This window comes from Lycorma delicatula, chromosome 1 (genome assembly GCF_047948215.1).
Source record: "Lycorma delicatula isolate Av1 chromosome 1, ASM4794821v1, whole genome shotgun sequence".
Classification (NCBI taxonomy): Eukaryota; Metazoa; Arthropoda; class Insecta; order Hemiptera; family Fulgoridae; genus Lycorma; species Lycorma delicatula.
The window spans coordinates 294,301,546-294,327,802 of NC_134455.1; the positions used below are offsets into that span (position 1 = coordinate 294,301,546).

Here is a 26,257-nt window from a genome sequence, read left to right on the forward strand (position 1 = left end):
GTTGCACATAGTTGAGTGTGATCTGGATCCAAACAACCCAACAGAAAAGTGATCAGTAAATAAAGAAAAATAATATATGGTAGAAAAGTATAACTTATTCTCAGAGTAACTCCAGTAAAAGACAAACAGCCTCTTATAGAATGTTCAAAGTGCCACTCAGTCAATCTCTCAGGAGCTCCCTGTTATTTTAAAACCTAGATTGAAAACAGCAGTTTTGCATATATTAGCTTAAAAATATCTTCTGTAACAAAAATTTACTTTCCTTCTGAAATAAAAAAGCCATACAGGGCTCCTAAATGAGGATTATTACTCATTTTTGGTACATGACACGCAGAAGTAACAACTATATAGAAGTAACAACTAGTCGAGCAGTCATAGCAAGGTGCATCTGGTGGGGAGGAGAAGTACGGCTGTATGTATAAGAAAAAGCTTCTTGCTAGAATAGCTCTGTGGGATATAGCTCAATTAATATTCTTCCAGTTTTATTTCAGATTGTGTTTATTTCTGAGAAAATGATTTTTATTTATCTATTTTTTTTGTAAGAAAATATATTTTGTCAATGCTAATGAAGACTAATATCAAATATACAAAAAAACAGTAAAATAATCTTTTGACCAGGTGCTCTGATTTTTTAGCTTTATGAAATACTTCAAAAAACTTCATTACTTGACCCAAAAACGAAAAAAAAAGACCGAGTTATTTACCTCGACATCCAAAACATTTGGGATGGACAGAAAAGAAAATATTTCAAAGATTGTTGACGCTTTATCGGCATGTTGAAAATAAAATATATTGCTAACTAGTTTGCCTTTTACGAATTTAATCCAAAGTTGGATGTGCTCGATTACATATTTATCCTATGATTCAATTCAAAGTGGATGTAATACTGTCTTATTAGTCTTACTTGTAAAATAATACTCCAAATTTCAATATAGCCCTGAAAATTTTTGTGTTGGAGTAAAAGTGTTCTGTTCTGAATATAAACAATTGCTCATGCATACGGCAGTTTCGTGCTCATGAAATATATTATTTTAGTAAAAAAGTAACTACTTATCAGTTATTAAAAAACACCATACGAGATTATATGCTAATGGGAGAAGCCACTCCGGCTAAAATTAAACTTGAAGCAGTTGCACAATTTCTTGTGGCAGGAAGTAGCCTAACACTTTTACAGAAATTCGTAGGGTATTTATAATGATTAAATTTTTCAGTTCTTGGCTATAACTGGAGCTAATGTTTCTTATATTTTGAACAGTTTCTTTGATCCTGAAACGTTTAATATTCATGGAACATTCTATGATCAAATGAGCCGACTGTTTTGTTTTTTTATCACAGACATCCCACAATCGTACTGACGTTTTTTTGCATAAATTTAATGGTTCTGCTTTCTGACGGCTTTGTCATTTTTGTACAATATACTACTCAAACTAAACACTTACGAATAACTTTTAACACTTGACAGTAAATAGAGAAAAACAGCGCACATTCCTCCTAAAATAGACTTCTAATGGAAAACCTTTCCCTCTAAATGAACGTGTCCCAAAATGGTTCAGTAGAAGGGCGAGTGCATAGTGGAGACTGCTGTAGTCTAATTGTTAGTAGGATCAACGAAATAAACTGAAACTGAGAAGGTTGCATGTTTCTTTAACGTACTGTTTGGATTTTAACAGCAGTTAACTACTTCAGTGCTTTTACCAGTTCTCTTGCTGCTGTGGGAAGTTACAACTTCAGATCGTAAAAACCCAAACTGCTAGCATTGTTTAAGCTGCTGTTAACTGTGTTGCTACACAGAAGCGTGTTACCAACGCAAAGCTAACTGAATTATCAGCTGGCCAGTTTTATGTTAATAAAACTGGCATCTAATGTTAGTAAAAATAGAACTGCAATTATTAGTTTTTTTAGTTATCCAATTAATCCCATAACTATGTATCATTTTAAAACGATGGCCTTCATTAACTCTTTGAAAGGGAAATTTTGTTCTGACAGATAAAAATATAGTACATCTCGTTGAACATCTGTCGCTCGGCAGGTGTTTGTAGTCTCTTCTTCGTCTGATGTGTTGTTTAGTTGGCGGTTGTTCCAACGGCTTTTGTTTTGGTTATGCTGTTCATTTTATTACGAAGTGAAGAAGTTCCTTTTCTCTGATAATTCCATGCAAAATTTGTGAGCAAGTTGGTATCATTAATTTGCTTATAACTTATTCACTGAACATTATCATTTCATGTTATATTTTATGGCTGACTGCTCAGTTTTATCTGATAATCACTTTATAATTTAATTAATTTTTGTTTGTGGTATTGTCTTGTAAATAACTCCCGCTACATTTGTTCAGATCTCCGAATAATGTTCAATATTACAAGAGTGTTTGATTTTTATTTGATAAATATTAATCGGCCTCTTTTTCTGTATTTATTGTATTTGTCAATGCTTAGTCATTGAACGTCATATTAGAGTTGATTTTTAGATAGATTTGTATTTTCGTTATATTTTTTTAATATTTGTACGGCAATAAAATTATAATCATATTGTTATTGTACATGACAATTATTGATTGTATTGCATAATAAAATATGCACTTAATTATTTGAGATTCAAGTAAGTTACATAGTTAACTTCTTTATTACATGTAACTTTTTTTTTACATTTAAGTAATTTAAAACTTTTTTTAATTTTGTAAGTTTTGTGATGTTATATTAATAAGCTTGATTTGATGCCACTGAATCTCAACAAGCAACGACAATAATGCTTTTTAACAGTATTTAATTACATTAGCTATGTGCTTAGATAAATAGAAAATTAGTCATCATTGTATAATTTGTAATTTATTTATTGTAGAAATCACTGTAGATGACTGCTTCATGGTGTAAAATTTTTTTTAATCATTGGTGTGATCGTTTTATTGAATTGAGTGATTCTTTTTAACAGCATGAAGTGTCTACATAGTAATTAGTGAGTTCTGTTTCAAGGAGGTCATTAAGTACTAGAGGACTGTATGGTCTTGTGTAAAATATACCAAAAATCATTCCATTTTAATTTGCAAATGTTTATTGTAGTGTTAGATGTTAGGATAGGTAGGAGGAGATTTAGCTTTATGTATTAAAGTTTACATTGTGGACTTGAAATAGTTTGACATTTGTTAAGCCTTTTCATAGTTAATACAAATTCTGGTAGTTTACATAACCTAGTCCTCTGTATCAAATTTATATTTTTTTAAATGTTATTTATAAAAAATCTTTTTTGATAGATTATAAAATTAAATTAAGCTTAACACCTTAATTTATTATAGATTAAATTAATCAATAATAATTTATTATAGGTTAAATTAATTAAACAAGAGGATTTCTTGTTGTTTTATTTACTTCCCAATGTTAGCAATAGTAACTGGATTTGATTAATATTATTTAACCCTTTTTTTTTAAATAGACTTTATCCATTATTTTGAAGCATACGGCTCAATCCATTTGAAGTGACACAAGGGTGGTTGCTTGACCAATTAAAAAAAAAAAATGAAATTTACTCATTTGTTTCCTACGTGTCTCAGGACCTCAAAAACTACCTTTTTTAAATTTTTTATTTAAGCAGTTTACCTGTAGTGGCCATTTTTGTTACAGTGCGCACACCTATTTTTGTGATTGTAAGGGTTTACGAAAAAAATCATAACTAAAAGACTGTTCGTCCTGGAAGGATGAAAGAAAAAGCAATGTATTCATATTTTCTCAAGGTAAAAGATTGGTCCAATGGTTTATTTATCTATCTCTCTTCTTTCTACGAGAAAATTACTATTAAAGTTGAACATGAAAAATGTGAAATTTCACTTATGGTAATTTTTCAAGAGGCAGGGATAGGCAAATGCAGTTTGAATTTTTTTTTATATGTAGGTAAATGTTAGTAGTTTTACCTATCATAAATAATATTAATGGTGTTATACTTACTCCTAAAGTTTTATGAATTTTTGGAAACTAATTTTTTTTTTAAATTCAAATAACTCTCTGATGGGGCTGGTGATAAAAATTCAAATTAGTACAATTTAGTGTTTTTGTAGATGTTTATGGAAAATAAAAAGGTTTCTTGTGTATTATACTATTAAAAAAGTTATAACCTATAAAAAATCATGAAAACCCTGTTAAAAGTGATACCATTTTGACTCTCTGAATAAGTGCTCCAAGGGAGTTTCTTACCTTCTTGACACTTTAATATTTTTATACTTATTACTATAATTGAAATAGACTTGTTTGAACCATTCAACTGCAGTGTTCATGTTATAACAGGCGCTTGAAGTCATTTCCAGTCATCAGGAAAATTCATGGTGCAACATGCTCATTTATGCTTCTTCCATCATTTAGCCTTGCAGCTACAGACTGGTCATTCTGACGTTAGTCAGTGGCTTGTTCACATACCGAGTGTCTCAAATTTCATCCTGTGTTTGGAAGTGTTTATTAAATAAATAAGTTTTACTTAATAATATTATATTTGCAAATTTTAAAATCAGTTAAATTTTTACATTGTTTTCAAGTAATTTCACATAAAATAATGGAAGAACAATGTTCCATAGCAATTTATGTGAATGAAGAGTGTCATAAAACAGTGTATGCCAAATGAACTCATTAAAATATGTGAATTTAGTCATGAAAACCAACAACTTATTTTTTTACGTGTTAATTCAGATGTCACTAGTGTTTGTAAACATCATTGAAAATCGTTTTTGTCAAAATTCAGTCACTTGTATAGACAATTCTGTTGTGACCCTTTGAGAACTCATAAAAAACAGTTAATAGAAAATTAAGACAAATAACATTAGCGCAAGCTCTTATAACACATTTTTCCAAATTTAAATCTAGTTCCTGGAAAGTCTCTGTATTAACTCTTGCAAAAGTGTTTTTTCAGTAGATGAAAGAACTATATGAATGTGAAGCCTAAGAGCAATGCATTACTCCAAATCACAATATTGAACAATTGAATGCTACTTGTAGCATTTTGGGTACATCACATCCATCAATATTGACAAATTGACAAAACAAGACGAAGTGTGGATATGCAAAGTCCTGAGAATGTTGACATCACTTGAACTAACTACAGTGACGTGTGTCATTCTCACACAATTTCAAGAGAATTTTCAGAAGAGATATCACAGCTGTTGGTTAACACACTAAATAATAAACTTTTATTGCTAGAAAAACAGGCTATTTCAATGAAGAATAATTAAAATTTTTCTTCGATAGTGTTTACAAAAATAAACCAGTATAAAAATAAAAATGAATTCTTGATAAAAGATGTAGGCTATTCATTGAAATCACAGTTTGGGTAAGTTTTACAAGCATTTTTGAATAAAAATTGTATTAGGTTACTGGTGTTGGTTAAGTTTTCATTAAATTATGACCTATCATTCATTATACTTAAAAAAAAAAAAATTAAATATTGAAAATGCAAATTTCAACAACATGGGAGCTAAATATAAAAAAATGTAAAGTGCAAAGAAGAAAAGAAACTCCCCTGGAGCACTTATTTAGCGAATCAAAATGGTATCGCTTTTAACAGGTTTTTCATGATTTTTGATAGGTTATAACTTTTTTTATTAGTACAATACACAAGAAACTTTCTTATTTGTCATAAACATTTACAAAAACACTAAGTTTTACAAATTTGAGATTTTTATCACCAGTCCCATCAGAGAGTTATTTGAAGCCAAAATTTAAATTTAAAAAAAATTAGTTTCCAAAAATTCATAAAAATTTAGGGTTCAGTATAACGCCATTAATATTATTTATGTTAGATAAAATTACTAACATATACCTACATATAAAAAAACAATTCAAACTACGCTACGCCATCCCTGCCTCTTGAAAAAAATTACCAAAAGTGAAATTTCACTACTTTTCATGTTCAACTGTAGTGGTAATTTTCTTATAGAAAGAAGAGAGATAATAAACAGACCAATCTTTTACTTTGAGAAAATATGAATAAATTGCTTTTTCTTTCATCCTTCCAGGACCAATAGTCTTTTAGTTGTGATTTTTTCTGTTAACCCTTACAATCACAAAAATAGGTGTGTGCACCATAACAAAAATTGCTGCCACGGGTAAACTGCTTAAATAAAAAATTTAAAAAATATAATTTTGAGTTAGGAAATTGAAACACGTAGGAATTAAGTCAGTAAGTTTCAATTATTTTTTTTTAATTGGAAAAGCAACCAGCTTATGTTTTATTGGGACACTCCAAGTGGATTGACCCATATATATAATTAATGTAATGTTTCAAATCTTGCCTCATGTTTCAGATACTATTGTGAAAATCAGTGGCTGGTGGTGGGATTGTTTTCACCTTGGCCTTAGTTAATGTTACTGTTAATGAAATTTTCTTTCAGTTTGGTAGATGTGTTTTTAATGTATGGTGAATTAAAAATGTCAGTATCTTGTGCATATTTACATAATTCATAATATTTTGACCATGTTAGAATGCCATTTTTGAATGGATTTTTAAGACGTCTAGTATAAAAGTTCTTAGTTTTGCTAGGTTTGTAATTTCTGTCATTGAGAACTTTGGCAAATGTTATCTAAATTGTCATGAAAAACTTTTTTGTACCTTGATTGTTTAAACCAATGTAGAACACTGTGAAGTCGAAGTAGATCAGTTTGTGTATTATCCAGGTAATGTTTTTGTTGGGTGATTGTGTTTTGTGTGTAGTTCATTCTGTTTTGTTTATTGTTGTGAAAGCTACATTGTATCCAAATATTTAAAAATTTGTGAGTTAATACTGAGCAATTACATGATCAACATCAAATATTTTCATACTGAAATATGATTATGTTAATGACAGAAAAAGAGAAGATCAACATAAATTAATTTTGGAAATGCAAAATAAACCATAAACTAACATTAATGGTCTTCAGAGTCAGACTTGCAATCAGCTGTTGAATATAACTGAAAACCTCTCTTAATCATGCCTCTCAATCATTTTATTCTTTCCTTGGTCTTAAGTTTTCTTTCTCTTTATATTTATCTTCTCTTAATCTTTTTATTATTTTTTCGGTTTTTAACATTTTCTTCCTCTTTATATTTATCATCTTCTCTTGATATTTTTATCTTCATAAGGTGATACAACTAATATCATAGCTCTGAAGTGTCCATATTTTTGTTCAAATATAAATTCGGCCAAGTGTCCTGTGAGTTAGTGTTTAGAATTGCCATACCTTGGAACTTTAGTCATAACCTCTCATACACAAAAGGCTAACCTTGATCCTAACATCTCTCTACAGAAAGTATTAGCATCTGAACAGGTTGCTATAACTCAAAACTGACTAATGCTTATTGACTAGAGTACTGATACTGTAGCATGGAATTTGATCTTGTATGGGTGATCCGTTTATCCAGACCTGCTTTCCAACATTTAAATTTTGTGTTTTCTTGATCCTAAGCATGTCTACTACAGTACATTTATGAAAAAATTAAAGTTAATCATGTAATTGCTAAGAATTAACCATTTGCAAACTGTTCTGAGTGTAATATTGTAATATATATATTTTTTTTAATCATTTTTTACTTATTTGTTCATGGCATTTTAATTGTTGCTCTTCTGTGTAGTCTTCAGGTGATGTAAGATGTGTTTGTATTGTGTGGATCATAGTTTTAAAAGAATGTAATTAATGTGTGGTTTGAGGTGTGAATGAATGTGTTTGTCACTGATAGTTTTCTGAAATCATTTTGTTGATTGCTTTTTATAATGGTCAAAATAACATATTGCTGTATTTACTATGTTCATATGTTATGACAAGTTTTGAAAGTATTATATTTATTCTCTTTGATTTGGTTTGATGCATAAAAAATCACTAGTATTGAATAATTTCTATCACTGATAGCCATGGACAAAAAGATAGTAAATGAATTAATTATATAATTGTATATAGGTAGTCACAAAAATCAGATCTAAAGCTTGTGTAAATATTTTTATAACTCCTAAAGGTAACTTAAAAATAGTCTTCTGTTAATAAAACATTAAATATGACTTAAATGATCACTATAATATGGTTGGACATCATTTAGATAAATGCAGTTTGTTTACATCTTGCTTGATATGGCTGGTTTCTGCTGGGTAGTTGTCTATTTGCCGACCTCCATGGTGCGAGTGGTAATGTCTCAGCCTTTCATCCGGTGATCCTGGGTTCAAATTCCGGTCAGGCATGGCATTTTCACACACGCTACAAATCATTCAACTCATCCTCTGAAGCAATACCTAATGGTAGACCCGCAGGTTAAACAAAAAAAAGGTGTCACTATTTAACAGAACCGACAACAAGAGAATGATTCTGTCATTCCTGTGATTTATTAGCTGGGTGATCCTGTTTGACCAGTTTCTTTATTCCAAAGAAAACAAAATCAATTTTGGTACATTCCTTTTTAATTCCTTGTATGAAGTACAGGAAGTATTGTGATCTCAAAAAATTTCAGTTTTCAGATTTCAACGGAAATATCCATTTTGACCATCCCTGAATCCATTTTGACTAGTTTCGACATGACATCTGTACACATATATGTATGTTCCTTGCATAACTCAAAAATGATTGGGTGTAGGATGTTGAAATTTTGAATTTTGGACTGTTGTAACCAAGTTGATCTTTAATAAATTACAAAAAATTCTATCTTCTAGTTCATTACTCTGATATTGTTGGACAGTATTCTCTCTAAGTCAGAGTTGATCATCATTTTGTTTATTTGTTTTTTGTTGCCAATCATTTGATTGCCCTTTGGTTTGATATAATTTTTTTGATCTTAATGTGTGTACACGTTTCCTAGTTTTTAAATTTTCTCTATATTCATCATCCTCTCTTAATCATTTTATTCTTTCCATGGTCTTAACGTTTTCTTCCTCTTTATATTTATTACCTTCTCTTAATCTTTTTATTCTTTCTTTGGTTTTTAACATTTTCTTTTTTTTAGTTTACATCATTTTGTTTCTTTTTTTTTATTTAAATATATTGATTTATTAATAATTAATTATTAACCTCTGTTTATAAAAAAAATTTTACAATAAATAATAATTCAATAATAACAGTAAAAAAAAATCAGAAGTTATTAGTGAAATAACATTTTATGTACTCTTAAAATTTGTATATGTCATTTAATAGGCAAGGAAATCATGTTGTGTCCACATCAGATTTTTAATGTTGTAGTAATTAGTTATGAATTGTTAGTTGTTTGAATGGGGATTGATCATAAATGTCATTCAGTTTTAGACTTAGATATCCTTTATGAAACTTGGTCTTGCCTTGGTTGATTTCTAACAGATAACATAAAAACAGGCCTCCTTTTATAATGGCTTGTTTTAAAATGGTTTCTGACTTAAGATGAGTAAACTTTAGACAATTTTAATTATTCAAAGTTTATGAAACTAATATAACTTGTAGGAGGAAATTGAGCTTGATTAAAATGTTACAGTCAATGATTTAAACTATTGATGTTCAGTTATAAAAAGGCTTTAAAAAAAAATCCCTTTTTTATTATTAGAATACAATATTATGATGAAACCTGTCTGTAATTTCATACATATTGTAAAATAGTAAACTGTACCTCTTTACAATTTTAATGCTTCAGTAACTCAAAAATAAGTATCCTGAAAATTGAAAGATGTTAAATAAGGATAAAGTGCAGCTGCCAAAGACACATTTAATTAATTATTTCCATATATTATTAAAGATAAAGAACACTGAAACTAATATTCTCATTATATAGTATTAACATTTTTTTAATGTCTAATATTTTTAATGCCATTTTTTAGTGTCTAATAACCATCTTAAATATATATGTATAAAACTGATGAAAAGTAAAAAAAACTCTTAAACTGTTACTGCAATAAGAAAAACAAATAACGATAAAAAATATAATTCATTGATTTAAAAAAATTAGTGTAAAAAATGTAGTAACTGTAATAATTCAACTACAATTTTTTCCTGAATGACGTATAGTAGTACATCATTCAGGAAAGTTTAGAGGTATAAATTATTTAAATTTAAAGTTTGTAATTGTTTTTGTATTTGTATTTTAGTAGGCCTGGCTTTTAGTAGGCACATAATTTATATAGTGATTAGGCTTACTCTATAGCCACTGGATAGAAAACAGTCCGTAGGCAGCCCTCCTGTCAGATAACGACAGGTTACACTAGATATATCATCCTCAGCATAGAGACCTATCGTGATCAGACCACAGAATTGAAAATGGGGAACAGATATCAGGAATAGAGACAGGGGTAGTAGGTGAGAAAGGATGATCAACCCTTGGAGTAACTTAAATAACAGCACATAAAGGAAAGCTTAATACTATCTTCAGATAGTATGCACCTATCCAATTCACAAAGCTGTGGTGGTTCTATGTCCTAATCCTGAAATTTTATAGCCTGTGGCTATAAAATTAAGTTAATTTAGTGCAGTTAATTGCACTCCCACAATTAACTGTTGTTTCATTGCAAATTTGTGATAAAACTGTTCAACCTGACTATCTTCATTTGAGATCCTAAGTTGAATTAGCACTAAGTGTAAAGTGACTGAGAAGTTTACCTTAATCTCATCGTAAAAGAAATTGGAGTTGGGAGGGAAATGTTAGATTAGTAGTTAATCGGTCTATTAATCTAATATCCTAAAGTATTAGTTGTGAAAAAATTGTTTTGAATCGGATTTTTAAAATGTATTTTTTTACTAGGAGATTCAACATTACACTACGGTACACATTGGAAGCTGATTGAATCCATTAATATATACAAATATCTTTCACAAACGTATCTTAAGAAACATTTCATTTTTGATTTTTAGTTAATAAATATTTTCCTCTGATTTGTATACAAGGGTAAAATGAAGCCTACTGTGATTCTTGGGATGCAAATTTGGTGGTTTTATATTTTCTTTGACCTGAAAAATTGAATAAAGCACGTTCAATAACTGTTTCTATTGTAATAATTTTTGAGAAAATTATTGTAATACCTCAAAGTAAAATAAAGGAAAAAATTCTTTTTTTATGTTTGTTTTAAGTTAACTATGATAAATTTGCCAATAAATGGAATTTGTGGAGAATTTAATTTCAAGAAAATTGATGTTAATGAAGTCAAGAAAACAAATACAAATTTCAGAAATTTGAGTTTAATTCAAAACAAAACAGACCAAATTGTGCGATAAAAATATTTTAATTTTAAACAGAATAAAAATCTTCATAATGCTAAAATCAATTATAAATAAAAATGAAACAATAACTCTAAAACAGATAGACTATTTGAGAAATCATTTTTTTCTGAATTGGTAAAAGCTATTTAATTAAATTTTGGTGTTAGATGTGAATCCATACCATGATAATTTATTTTACCATGCACACCATTTCTATCAACTTTTCAAATAAATACAAATTCATCTTTTCTCCCATTACATATTTGTATATTAGCAGGTTTAACTGTTTTTATTAACAGGTTAAACTAGTTAATGTAATCAAGAAAAGATATTTGTTTTATTATTAATTTAATGAGATAGGCTAATAAAAAAAAAAAACAGTTAAATTTTGGAATAAATGTGGAGAGATTTTACTTTCTAAATTTTTGTATTATGACAACATAAAAATTATGTACAGGAATGAGTAGAACAAACTTTAAGAAATAATATTAGGAACATTTACAAGAATATAAACATAATAGACTGGAGTCTTAATTAGGCTGATCATATCAGAGAAAAAATTTACCTCTAAAAGTATATTTAAATAATATATGGTGTCAAAATAATAGTTTAATTATTTACTAGTAGATCATAATAGCAGGAGAATAATTCAGTTTATTTTAATTTTTGTGATTGTAACATCTACAGTATTAAACTTTTGATTTTTTTTTAACATATAGAAAAAAACTGTTAAAAGAATTTTTAACTTATTAAAAGTGAGCAATTAATTAAAGTGATGACTTAATTGCCAAAATAAAACCAAAATCATTAAGTTTCCAATATTGAAAAAACTCTTCTCTTTTTTATTAATATTGTCAAATGAGGAGCTAGTAAATTAGCAAGCCTTCTTGTGTTAGGTTCTGCTTAATTTTCTTTTTCATGAAAGTATATGTTTTTTACTTGTATGAAGTAAAGGAGGTACTGTGATCGCAAAAACGTTCGGTTTTCAGATTTCAACAGAAATTCCATTTTGATTAGTTTCGGCGTGACATCTGTACATACATACGTATGTGCATATGTATCTCGCTTAACTCAAAAATGATTCACCGTAGGATGTTGAAAGTTTGGATTTAGGACTGTTGTAACATCTAGTTGTGCACCTCCCCTTTTGATTGCTATTGACTGTACCAAAAAAGCCCAAAATCAAAAATATTTGGATTTTACTTTTTTCTTAACTGCAGTAATAAGCCCTCATTGAGAGCTTTTTAATGATATATCATAAGTGGTTCTTATTTTCATTGGTTTGAGAGTTATAGCCAAATAAAATTTTAATTAATGAAATATTTGGATCTTACAAGGGGAAGGCACATTGGTTCAAACCCGACTTTATCTCCTTTTTTTTAACTTTTTTTTTTAAATTTAAATATATTGATTTATTAATTATTAACCTCTGATTGTAAAAAAAGTTACAATAAATAATAATTCAATAATAAAAATAATAAAAGAATATGAAAAAATATCAGAAGCTATTAATGAAATAAAATTTTTATATACTTTTCATTTAAAAAAAATGTTTATATGTAATTTAAAGGCGTACAAGGATGTCATGTAGTGTCCACATCAGATTTTTTCAAAGGTTTTTATTTGTATATATTCTTGGGTTTTTTTATTAGGAATTATAATCTGTTAGTCAGTTTTTTAATTTATGTAAACTTCATTAGAAAGAAAAAAACTAACCAAAACTGAAAAAGTAATTTGAATAGACAGGATTAATGGAGATAATTTATAATCTTTCAGTAATGTATTTTTAATTACTGTTTCCTTTATTCACCTTGCATGAAGTTTTACTCTGATTCTAATTGTTATCTGACTTCAGAATTATGTGGTAAAAATCACTGATAAAAAATCACTTTATTTATGTAATGTTTAATGAAATAAATCTTTAATGGATGTTTTATTTATTTGTAAGCTATCACTGACTGATTGTAATGCTTGAACTTTATTATTTGAAATTTTTATTTGTTTATATTACTTTTTAATTTGAAATTTCAATTAATCTTTGTTACTTATCATAATAAAATTTTGCTAATAAATAAAATGAATAAAACTGATTTAAAAAAGCTGAGGTTTTTTAGAATAATCCAAGGTTAAAGAGATAAAAAAGCAATTTCAAATTATGTAATATTTTATGGCACTAATAATACTGTTGTTTAATCATTATGATTTATATAGAATTTATATACTATACTATACTGATTTATACATACTATTATTTAAAGAGGAAGAGGGTTTTTGTTTGTTCGGGATTAAAAAAAAACTATTCGATCAGTCGCAACCAGATCTTTATTCATGTTTCTTGGCATAACTGAGAAGGTTTTTAGATGTAATTTACCTCGAAAAATTTCAAAAAAATAAATAAATTTATATATGCAGTACTGGAGATTTGCCGGTTGAAGCACAAACTTTAATAAATTGAATTAATGAACAGTGAATCTTTATCATTCTGTGAGTTGGGTTTGAACTGAATGATTCAAATCAATCAAATGAATAATATTATAAGAATAATAGAATTAAAGTTACATTATACAAAAATTATATTAAATAAATTTCTGTTTATAACTGTAATGAGCTTCTTGTGGGGACTGTGTGTGAGGCTAGAATGGTGAGGTATGCTAGCACCTTGTTGGAGGCTGGACCAATCATCACCATCAACTGTGTAACAAACTACCCTGGGACACTGTTTTGGGAGGTGCAGTGGGATGCTTATAATATCTGCAATCAATCATCCAATTTTCAAAATTCAAACAAGGCATTTGTTAGTAGGTTGAAGGCTAATGTTTGTTTGTTATTGCATCATGCAAGAACCAACCGACCAATTACTTTCAAATTTGCAGGATACATTCGTGTTATGAAAGAAAAACAAACTTAATTTTGTTTTTATACATGAATTTTACTATATTTAAGTGAATATGTCTGTTTTAGGTAAATTGTTTTGTGGTAATTAAATGTCGACTACATTAACTGAAGCTGAGGCGTGGCTTATATATATGCTACTGCCAAAGGATAACCTCCCTTGTAAGTTGATAATTAATTTAAATAATTATTATGTTGTGCTACTTTTACTTTAATTACATTACTAGGAAATTAACATCTAGCAGAAATTGGAAGTTAAGACTATTAATTTGCAACTATGAAATTCAATGTTTAATTATTAATTGATGACTGAATTATGTTTTCATATTATTATTTTTATTATGGATGCACTGTTTTCATATAAGCTTTACCTGTATTAATAAAAAATTGAAATATTTTGTTTATTATATTAAGATTTTTTGAGAGTTTAAATATTTTCTTTTACAACCTTTATTATATTTCTGTAATTATGAATTGAATGAAATTTTTATCAGTGAAAGCCTGATTTTGGAAAAAATAATTTTAATATATCATTTTAGACGTACACCAGTGAGAACCAGCCCCATATTAGTAAAAAAAACATTTTCTGCTACTTTTTTCTGATTACCATTTTGTAAAAATCTCAGAGGAACAGTATAAAGTGTTACTTTTGTCTTAAACCTTTGTTTGATTTTTGGGTCAAAACTCTGTTGTAGTGAAAATTAGTTAACTCACTTATTTTGCATTCTATCAAAAATTCTGTTAAAACATAATTTAAAATTATGCAACTTAAAGGAACTTTCTCTAAAACACTGTTTTCAGTCTTGACTTGCAGCTCTACTTCTTTTATGATGAAAAATCACTTTATTCTGTCATTTTCTTAGTTATTCTTGTATACCAATCATTTGATATGAACAATGTTAAAGCTCATATATTTTTTAATACAATATTAATAAATACTTTAAGAAATTAGAAACTAGAAGCAGAGTGTAACTTTTATTTAAAATTAATTTTTTTTACCGCTACTGTGCTTGTTAAGTTCTTTCTCAGTGATCTCTGTTTCATAGAATGATCATTTACATTTGTTTAAATACAACACATTCTCACACTTGAAAATTTCACACAATAAAATACTGAAATGAAACTAAAATTAAAGACAAGTAAAATTTGAATATGTTAATTGGACTGGAAGCAGAATAATTCATTTTACTTCAGTGACATTTAGTAAATATGTATCTATAGTTTTAATGTTTTTAATTTTTTAATCAAGTTTTTGTAAAAAAAAATTCAGATCAAACAGTTACCTCTGGGAAAGTATTTAATGAAGATAACAAATAAAAGCAGTGAGATAAAAAAAATAATTTTAATAAAATATTTTTTAAAACCTTTTATCTAACATTTTTTAAAGATTTTGAGCAGGAGAAAAGACACTTTTTCCCTTGTTTTTGTTATGCTGTACCAAAATCTTGAGTAAAATTAACTTTTATACAACTTTCAAACTATAGAAGAAATTTTGGCTCCTTTTGATCACAGGTAACATGTTTCTCAATCTGGTTTTCAATTGCATACATTTATGTCATCAATATTTATTTATGTTTACTTGAAGTAAAAATTGATTTTGCCATTGTATCTGAAAAGATATGTTTTTAAACAACGTACATTTTGCATGAAATCACATCTAGAGCTTGTTATATTGTAAAATCAAGAAAAAATGTGGTAGAATTGTATGTTGTAAATTTCATTAAAATAAGTGTGTGAATATGTGTCCATAAAGATTACTGTATTGTTGTGTATTGACATAGGCACAGTTTGGCAATAGTAATATTCTTGATTTAATTACATGTAGATGAAATTTTAAATTGTTATGTTGCAATGTCCACTATGTATATTAAACCTTGAATATTTTTTATTTTACTTAGCATTATTAGTTTATTTCATATTGTCTTTATTCATAGATGTAAAGATTCCATTCATATATTAACGTACAGGATGTTTAACTTAAAAGAAACCCCATCACTTAGTTTAGTCTTTAAATAATAGTTTATTGGCAAAAAATTCATAATAATTTACACAAGATATTGAAAATGATACCCACCCTGTTTTATGCACTTGTAAACACGTTTGATCAAGTTCCTGGTTACTTTTGTTAGCTGAATCAATTCTCTTTTCTGAATGGCATCGGTAATGTTTGTCTTTGTTTCTTGCAGGGTGTGTGGATTGCTCTTATAAACAATTTCTTTTAAGTAATCCCACAAAAAGAAGTCTTGACTAGTCAGATCAGGGGATCTTGATGGCCAAAATCCTTTACAAATGGTTCCTCCACTGAAAAAATCCTGTAGCATCTCTATAGTAGACAAGCAGTATGATAAGTGGCACTGTCCTGTTGCAACCAGCAGTCATGCTCATCCTCTTGTAGTAAGGCTATGAGCTGTTGAATAATTTTGTGATAGACAGCAGCATCCATAGTATTTTCAAAAAACAAGGGTCCTAAGATTCATCACCTTGAAACCGCACACAATTTGCCTATTTTTTGTTGTTGAATGGGATATTGAGAGAAAATGTGTGGGTTTTCAGTGCCCTAGGTCTGGTAGTTCTGACTATTAACATACCCACAAAGGTGAAACCACAGTTATCTATGAAAAACATTTGATCTAAAATGTCATTGTTGCCTCTAATGAAGTTCTTGAACCATTGCCAGCAGTGAATCCTTTTAGCATAATCAGCATTAGTTAGCTCATGGAAAACCTAAATTCAATACGGATACCATTTCAGCATTCTCCTCGCTGCAGTGTGGACTGAACCTAGTGAAATATTCTTTTCCCAGCTTAGTTTCTCCAAAGATTTATGAGATCTTCTAACTGCCACCTTAATGTCCTGTATGACCTGTGTTGTTAAAACTGATGTGTGTCAGACATATTTCTGGTCTAACACTGAACCTTTTCATGAAACCTTTTAACAACTTCTGGATAACACTTTTTTCTGGTGCTTCCTTTTTATATTTCTCCTTGAACTTTCTTCGACATACTTGATTTTGCCTCTAAATAGGTTTCTATCGCAAATACACGTTCTTCAACAGTTAACCTTTTAACAACACACTATTACACAACCTTGTTCAAAAGCCATTGCTTAACACAGACTAACAATAAATAGTGCTCCCCACTCCAGCACCAGTTATACCAACATCTTCCACATTATTTTACCCATCTCACACCAGTATATGCATTTTAACAGAATTATGCATTTAGTGTAAATTACTGAGTGAGGGGCCTCTTTTAACTTGAGCACTCTGTACATTGATATCTCTAGAAATATTTGTGAGACATTTTAACCCAAAAGAAATAAGGGTTGTGGCTTGTTTCTTTCTCACTCAGAAACCATTACGAGTGGATAATAATTGATGAATTAACCAAACATGAATGTATCTGGCATAACTAATTTACTGTACCTTAACCATGGTTTCACATTATGACAGTGGACTATGGTTGGCAATTGTAATGTTACAGATTACATTTAGATTAATTAATTAATTAATTAAAATATATTTTTAAACATATTCATTGTGTGTGTGTGTGTGGTGTACATACATGTGCAACTATAATGATACTTTTTCTTTTAGGCTCTTAATTTATTTAAAAAATATAGAATAAACTTTGTCCATTTATATTTAATGGTAAATTACTGTAAGTTACATTATGATAACTGTTTTCTAACTAGTTATTCTTAGTACTGCCAATTTCATATCCAGTTAGCAAATTAAAAATTTATTTTAAAACTTGAATTGGGATAAATTTTTAAATATAAAGTGTAACTTATGGGTGGTAAATGGAATTTCCTCCAGTATTATGTAACAAATTTTAAAAGTGATGCTGCCATTTTTACACATTTTATAGATGAATATATTACGTTAAATTTTTTTTGTTCAAAAAACTTTTATACATTTATAATTGTTTATTTCAATTATCAGTCATTCCATAAAATATCACATGAGTTAAAGAAGTTGAAGATACATTTAACGAAAAATTTCATGTTTTTATCTTTGAATAATCTTTACATGTAAAATAAAGAAATGTATCATTTTTTTAATAGGCTATCATACTCAAGAAAAAATTATCTAAAAGCAAGGTTGACATTCTTCAGATATGATTACATTTTTCTATATTTTTCAGAATGTTAAATTTATCAATTTCAGATAATAATTACCAAATTTACCTTTTACTTTGAGAATAAAATGAATTATTAACTTTACATATTTTTTCTAAGAAAATTTGGTTTTCATTTTTTTCACAAAATTGAATTTTTTGCAATGATAAGAATTAACTTCTAAGAAATTGTGTGCACAAAATAAAATCAATAATTAAATAAAGGGCACGTAGTTAGACAATTAATAATTGTTAAAATAAAAACATGAAATGAACCTTCTTTATATAATATATTTATAAAAAAAAAAGTTTAAAATGTAATTTTCCACATTTTGCTATATTTAAAAAGGAATTACGGCAAAACTTAGAAATTTCCACAAAATGTACTCCTTGTATAGTGATTACATTTCTTGAATCTAAATATTACAATTATTCTATGATAAAAATAATGACCTTTTTCTAAAATGTGACAAAAGAAAGTTTTTGTATTGTGTGATAAATATTTATATGGAATAATTCTTAAATAAAAATTGTGTGTGAAGTGTGAATGTCTGTAAACATATTGAGATATTTAAGCATAACATATACTAGAAATCTGATAATTATAGTATGATATCAGATTTGTGGTAACTTAATCCCTTTCCATTTTTATATTAAGCTTAGTGACTTAATATTTGTGTTATTCTCATGCTGCAAGATTTGTGACTGGACTGTTGTGATTTATTTATTTATTTGAAAGTTTTGATTTTATTTATTTATTTTTTTTTGAATTAATTCCTGGAATTCCATATTTTAAGGCATGAAAAATAATTTATCTAATTTGTTTTATGTAAAATATTAACTTGTGTTTGTGCGTGCTTGCAGGCGTGTATACCCACGCACACTTTTGTGGGTAGTATTGCACATCCTGATTAGATTACATCAATGTTTTATTTTATTTGATGCTAATTATTATTATGTTGAACTTTCTTATTTTACCAGAAGTTTTTTTTATCTTTGACATTTTTTATTATAATTTTTTTTAATTTTAATTTCCTTGTTTTGTTTTGTTTGTTGCAGTGTTTATTTAATTTTTTATTATATATCTTTCTTTTGTTCTATGTGTTAGTGTTTTCTAGTCAAGTTTATATTTTGAAAGGCTTTGTCATTCAATGATTGCAAGTAAGTAATTGTTTTAGGTCTTTTTTTAACCAAATTTATGTTATTTTATTTTTATTTGTTTATGTTAAGGAATTATATTCATTAATTTTTTTTGCCTTATTTTGGAGTTTTATTTTACAGTATTAAGTAATTTAATAATATTCTATTTACATACATATTGCACTTTTTTCTCCACACTGTAGAAAGAACAGTGATTCTACAAAAATTCATGATTTTTATTCTTTTGTGTGAAAAGGTTTTTTTATTTAAAGAGGTATAGGATACTATGTTTTGAACTTGAGTGTCTCAACATTTTTTATGTTTAGCATTTTATTTTACTTATTAAGTGATTTTATAAAAAATAAATTTATATCAGCTCCTAGAATGTAATTCTATTCATCAGTGCATAAGATCAGAATTGTTTGTAATGTATTTCATATCAAGACATAGTGGTCTAATAGTAATGCAGTTTAACGTGATAAATATTCCAGAATTTGTTAAACTGTGAGCAATAAACACTAGCTATCTACAGCGGTCATATAATATCAACATTCCAACTCCATATACATTCACTATGATGAATAAAGACTTGAATAATATGTCTGAAATAGTTGTCCATCACCTTGAATGTAACTTAATTTTTTTTTAATAAGATGGGTTTTCTTGTTTATTTACTTTACTTTAATTTACTTTTAAAAGTAATTTAAAGAAAAATTTAATGTTGAAATTAGTTATCATAATAGTAAATTTGCAAAAATAACTTCTTTGTAATGTTAGTTAAATTTTATTAATCATGGCCTGTTGGTATTGATATTTAATTTATTTATATAATAGTTTCCACTTACCAACAATCTTTAGTAGTATGTTCGAGCGCTTTCGAATTAGTAATCTATCCTCAGGAACATTGATGTGTTATAATTATAATTATTTACTTCACATATCATTAATTATACTAATTTCTTTATTGAATATTTGATTAAGAAATAAAATTCAATTAAATGTAATGATATTTTTTAAAAAACTTCCAGTGACAGCAATCAGTTGTTACATGCAGACTGCAATTTTGTTTAACAGGTAAATGTTGATAGTACATAGTATTTTGATGGTTTGAAATATCTGTTCAAGTTGTATGATTTTTATTTCTTAAAAATAAAAATTACTTTTTTATAATTTTAATAAAATTATTACTTACTTGATTTTATTACAGTTATGTCTGATGGATTTAAGGCTCGTGAATTTGGCCTTCGAGCCCAGAAGAAGATTCTGAGCCGAATGTCAAGTAAAAATGTTGCAAAAATATTTATTGATGATACCACAGCCAGCTTGTTGGATTCACTTTATCATATGATAAAGATGTTTGTAAGTATATATTATGTTTTCATATATGGATTCATTCTTTTTATTTATTTACACTTTTGCATTACTGTCATCTTTATTCCTTTTTTATATTATCATAGTTACTAATTTTCTGCTGATTTTTGGTACAATCTGAATTCTCTTCTTTTACCTAGTTATTTTCTGTCCGTTTTATTTCTATGTCCATTAAGAAATCGATTTTCACCATTATTCTACCTGTCAGCTTATCTTCATTTCCCCTTTATAAGAGAATTGTCATATAAGTAAATTATGTTGGAAAAAACAAATAATATTTTTAATTGTTTTTTCTCTATCATTGAGGATCTTAAAATGCACCATGAAATTTTATTAAAATGTTAGAAATCATTCACTTTTGTTATTAGTCATTTTATAATTTCATTACAGGGTTTATCATCAAAATGCTAACCATTGAGAAACATGTATAATTGTAGGGAAAGGTTGAAATTGCTAGGCGCTAAGCCAGGGCTAAAAAAGGATGATCTAATTGTTTCCATTTGAATTATGTGATGAGATTTTGCATATCTGTCTGCATTTTTAGCTAAACACTGAGAACAGCAGAAAATTTTAAATTGTAGCGGCCTATGTGAAAATTTTTATCGGCCATATCCATCTAGTTATAAAAAGGTACCCACCAAAGATATCACTTCAGACTTCATGCATGCCCTGTTGTTCTTGGTTAAACATTTCTGGAAAAAATTTTTATCCATGCTCTCATCATTACATTTTCACCATTTACGTCATACATTTCTTCCTGAATTTCATTACACTGCATATTTGTAACATTCAGAAAACAAATTACAGATCTGAGTTTACAATTATTAGGGTAATTGAATTAATCTTAAATAGCAACCTTAAACTTAAACAGATATCTATGCAATGGCATTTTTTTTGGCTTGTCAGTGAATAAAGAAGTCACTTTACACTTTCACCTGTCAAGATTCTTGAGATGTATTCTTAGAAGGAATTTACTTTCCATAAAACCTCATAGAATCTGATCTGCCTAGTTATTTTACGTTGCCTTGATATTTTATAATCATTCAATATTAACTATTCATTACCCTTAACTCTTCAACAGTTTCATGTTTGTTTTTGGTTATGGTATATGCTTAACATCATTTAAATAACAAATTGTTTGCATTGATGTCATGATACATTGGTTGCATTCCTATACTTCTTTTATGCAATATAAATAATATAAAGAGCGTATTAGTCACACTTCAATTCATTATTATTTGTTTTCTGGGTGTCACCTAACTGAATTTTCATATTTACTTGTTATGCTGCAAAGCACTAATCACCTTATAGTAAATGTAAATTTTGAATGAGTTTTTAACTTTGTGCCTGCTTTGTGTAGGTGTAATTATTTTTATCCTGTTTTTATGTTTTGATGTAAATTGCTGGTAGTGTCTTAAGATCTTACAGTTATAATTTCTATTTTTATATTTGTTTACAGTTCTATTTAAAAAACGTTTTTTCAAGTGGTATTGACTGCTATGGTCATTAATGAATAAAATGTCAACATTACGCAGTGAAATGCATACAGCATCTGACATTCAGATGGCATACAGAAGCGCAGTGAAATGCGCTTCGTCTGACATCCACACTTCGTGAACAAACTCTTCGTTATCATTTATCTTCTGAATTATTACATTACAGAATTGTGCTCGCACAACTGCATCATTCGGTTTCAGTTCCTGGACGATCTGCAACTTGTATGAATGGTATTGCAAGTCCTTCACTAACATTCTTCGAACACTTCAACTGTGCAATTGTAAAGATGCTGAGAGACGACGGATTGACCGATGTGGACTTCGTGTGACAGCATCTTGTAAAGCTTGAACATTCTGTGGTGTACGAACGGTTCGCTCACGGCTGGAGGTTTCTTTTTCATTGCCGAACCAGTTTCCTCAAAATTAGATATCCATGTTTTAATTGCATGTGCTGATGGAATACGGTCGTGCCGTCCCAGATTAAAATGCCGGCGAAATTCTCTATGCGTTCCCTCCACACTGTCATTGTTTTTATAAAACGCTTTGATAGCAAATGCACGTTGCAGACCACTCCAAGGATCCATGACAACTAAATGGCAGGTTAGGTTAGAGAGGCTGGCGCCACTTATCAAGTGGTACCAATCACCCATTGCTACCAACACAACTTTCAAAATTTCTCGTTTCTTTAAATCACCCTGTATTTTCAGTATCATTAACTTTTAAATATTGTTGATTAAACTTTGTTCAAAATTTAGGTATGAATCATTATTAATAACTGTTGTGGACAAAAAAAGTAAAATATAATATAAGCTCATGTTTAAACTGTTGATTGAGAAGTAAATTTATTGGGACCCTGGCTTTGTAGTGTTTACTGAAAGTTAAGTGGTTTTATGATAAGTGGGTTTGGAGAAATTATAGACTAAAAAATATGTACTGAGAAATGGCTATGACTAAAGTAATGTTTAAAAACGTATTGCCTTTACCATACTTAAATAATGTTGCCCGTGTTAATGAAGTTTTGTATACTTAGTTATATGTTGTTTGGATACGGGTAGGTAATTTTGATATCTATTGATATCATTAAAATGTTTTATCAAGTATTTGTTATTTTATTTTGTTCTTTTAACATATAATATTTTATTATATTTATTTAATAATTTGTAATGCATATGTTGTTACAGCCTTATTTGTAAATTTCACTTTTTAATTGAAATGTATGGGTTGATATTTATTCTCAAGAAGATGTATATTTTTTATATTTAAATCATGAGGAGCAATACTGTACTTAGCATTTTTCATTTCAGAGTGAGAGCAAGAAAGAAGCTGAGAGCTTAATTAAAAATATAATTAAGATTGTTATTAAGGTCGGAATCCTTTACAGAAATGGTCAGTTTGATAATGAAGAATCTTTAAGGGTGGTTCAGTTCAAAAAAAAATTCCGCTCAGTTGCAATGGCAATGATAAGTTTTTATGAAGTTGATTTCAGTTATGATCGAGCATATCTCTTATCTGCATTGCGCGAGTTACATGCAATGCTTAAGGTACTTGTTCAGCGTCATCTTACTGAAAAATCATTATTGCGCATCGATCATGTTTTTAACTTTTTTTCAAACCCAACATTCCTTGATACAGTCTTTAAAAAGAATTCAGAATATTTTACATTATTATCAAGATTTGTTGGTGATTTGAATCGAGCTCTTGATGAAGGTGGAATGTAAAATTTTGTGTTAGATACATGTACACATGTATAAAAGTAAACTCTATTATATTATTCTTGTGCACATTGATAATGCAGTACAACCCACATGTACACATTCTTGTATTTACTCAAAAGTATAAATAGTGTATAAACTTAAGATAAATTTGTATCTGTGCATTAATGGGAAGTGAAGATGACCACTCATTTTTGTCTTAAAGTATATCGCATTATTACTTCAACTAGTTGTATGTGTAACAAATTTTTTGTTGGCTTATTTATAACATAAATAAGCCAACATAACGTGTAATTGATGGTGATGAGAAGTCTTTAATGGCACATAGGATCTGTGTAAAAGTTGTCTATGTGTTGGTACCATAAGAACTTTTCTAAATACATCTGATTTGTGCTTAGCTGTATTTTAGTGCTCCCAAATACACAAACTTAATATCTGTGATTGACTTTTAAATGTCGGAACCAAGCCATTTTAAGGGGAGGAGAGGTAAATAAGTCATAATGAATGTAAGTAATAGATTATTCTTTAATGTTGGTTTTAATGGCATTCATTTGTGTGGAAGAATCTGTCAGGAATAATTTGCAGGAAGGAAGTTTTGTGTGAGCAAATTCGGAAGAATATTTACTATTGTAGGAGCATTTGTCTGGGATTATTTTTCCTCTTCTTAACATGCTTCTGTCATCTTCCATTATAAAACCATTGCCACCGATTTCTTTTTAGAAGATTATTGCTGTAATGCTGATATGCACACTTGCATAATTACTCTTGTAGTTGTACTCCCTGACAGAATGTACAATTAATTCCAGATGTCATTCATACATTTAATTGATGTTATCTTTTTGTTCCTGCCATAAATGAGATGAACTGCTGTAAGAAACAGATTGCATGAATTTTCATACCTATCCCTTACTTGGGTGTTTATTTTGGTATGATAAGATTATGGCTTACAGCATTGCTCTGTTCTTTCATGAAGGTGCAATCTAATTTCATAGTTGTTTCTATAATTACATGTAGAAGGAAGAATTTTGTGTCTTTTTTCAGGAATGCAATGGCCAAGTTAAAATACAGAGGCCAACTGCCCACATTAAAGCTTAAATTTTTATTTTAGCTAAAGTTCACTTGAAAACTCCTAATTGGCATATATTAATTAAAATAGAGTGTTAATGGATAACCTTTAACATGCTAAACATGTTTAGTTGTAAATTGATATTATCAATTAAGACTCACATCAATTAATTTATATTAAAAATAAATAAGTCGTGTAAGCAAACTGATAAAAACCACTTACTGTAGGTGCTATGATGTAACATCACTATAGAACAAGTCACAATATTTTAACAGAATTATTAAGGTATTCAGTTGTGAAGGTAGAAACTTGTGAGTTGGAAGCAACTAAAATGTAAAATTTATAAAAATAGATTTGCTTCCCCTGTTAGTAATATTGAAAAGTTATAGTTGTAAAAAGCGAAAAAAAAAATTATTGTACTGAGTAATCCTTCATGATGATTTTATATTATGTCTATTGAATGTATCTGCCCAAACTGTGGATTTTAATAATATTGATTATGAGTAAATACAGAATAAGTATTTATCATTAAGTTGACAATAACACAAAACTGTAAATGTGTACTGAATAACATGGATCAAATTTTTATTATATCACATTGCAGTGTATCCAGTGCAGTACTTCATTATCACTAAATTTTTTTACACTACCATGATTCCTTTTATTTTTATACTATTGTGATTTAATATTGTTGTAATGTTATTTTGTATAGTAAATGTACATTATGTAGTTATGTACTACTGCACTTTAAGAAGCTAAAGTGAGTAACATATCAGTGCACAAATATTTTGATTATCATTTATTTATATTTATTCATTATTATTTTTTTTTTTTTTTAATTTTTGTGTGTTGTAATTTATATATCTTTTATTATTGTGAAATTTTAATTGTTTATTTTTTTAAAAATTTGTTCTGTATTTTCATTTACTTTTCTATATTATTCTTGCCTTTCATATTCTTGCCATTATATATATATATATATATTATATCAAACATCTTTTATACTTGTAATGATTTGTGATATACGCAGATTTTAGTGTTCCTGTAAATTATTTGTGTATCTTTATTTTTAATTGTTGTTAAGAATTAATATTTATAAAATCAATGTCTACAATGTTGTTCATAAAAAATATATATATATACTAAGAACTAGTATTATTTCTATATTTTAATATGTCTGAATCTGTATATCTAAAGAATAAGAAAAAAGTTTTTATATTCAAATTACAATTATTTCTTTTCAGTTTAATGTTAATGATATAAAATTTTTTTAAATATAAATTTTGTTTTGCCATGAAAAACAAAAAAGTTTGTGTATATA

The 26,257-nt window shown here is 28.1% G+C and overlaps 1 protein-coding gene across 2 annotated transcripts; it reads left to right on the forward strand.

Annotated features, from left to right (window-relative positions):
- The first annotated feature begins 2,046 nt into the window (after nucleotides 1-2,046).
- sigmar (Tumor necrosis factor alpha-induced protein 8-like protein sigmar) lies at nucleotides 2,047-25,976 on the forward strand. Of its 2 annotated transcripts, XM_075379654.1 has the most exons (5): nucleotides 2,047-2,171; nucleotides 14,103-14,195; nucleotides 19,211-19,312; nucleotides 20,499-20,650; nucleotides 23,463-25,976. In XM_075379654.1, the coding sequence occupies exons 3-5, from the start codon at nucleotides 19,303-19,305 to the stop codon at nucleotides 23,874-23,876; spliced, it is 576 nt and encodes a 191-aa protein (XP_075235769.1). In that variant the 5' UTR covers nucleotides 2,047-2,171; nucleotides 14,103-14,195; nucleotides 19,211-19,302; the 3' UTR covers nucleotides 23,877-25,976. The 2 variants fall into 2 exon arrangements, with proteins under 2 accessions (XP_075235769.1, XP_075235778.1); XM_075379663.1 differs by lacking the exon at nucleotides 2,047-2,171 and having other exon boundaries at nucleotides 14,123-14,195; nucleotides 19,260-19,312.
- Nucleotides 25,977-26,257: the final 281 nt, after the last annotated feature.

What these genes read in the sequence shown, in the direction of transcription:
- sigmar (XM_075379654.1), top strand. An exon ending in ATCATATGATAAAGATGTTT is followed by an intron (nt 20,651 to 23,462) that starts GTAAGTATATAT and finishes TTTTCATTTCAG; the next exon opens with AGTGAGAGCAAGAAAGAAGC.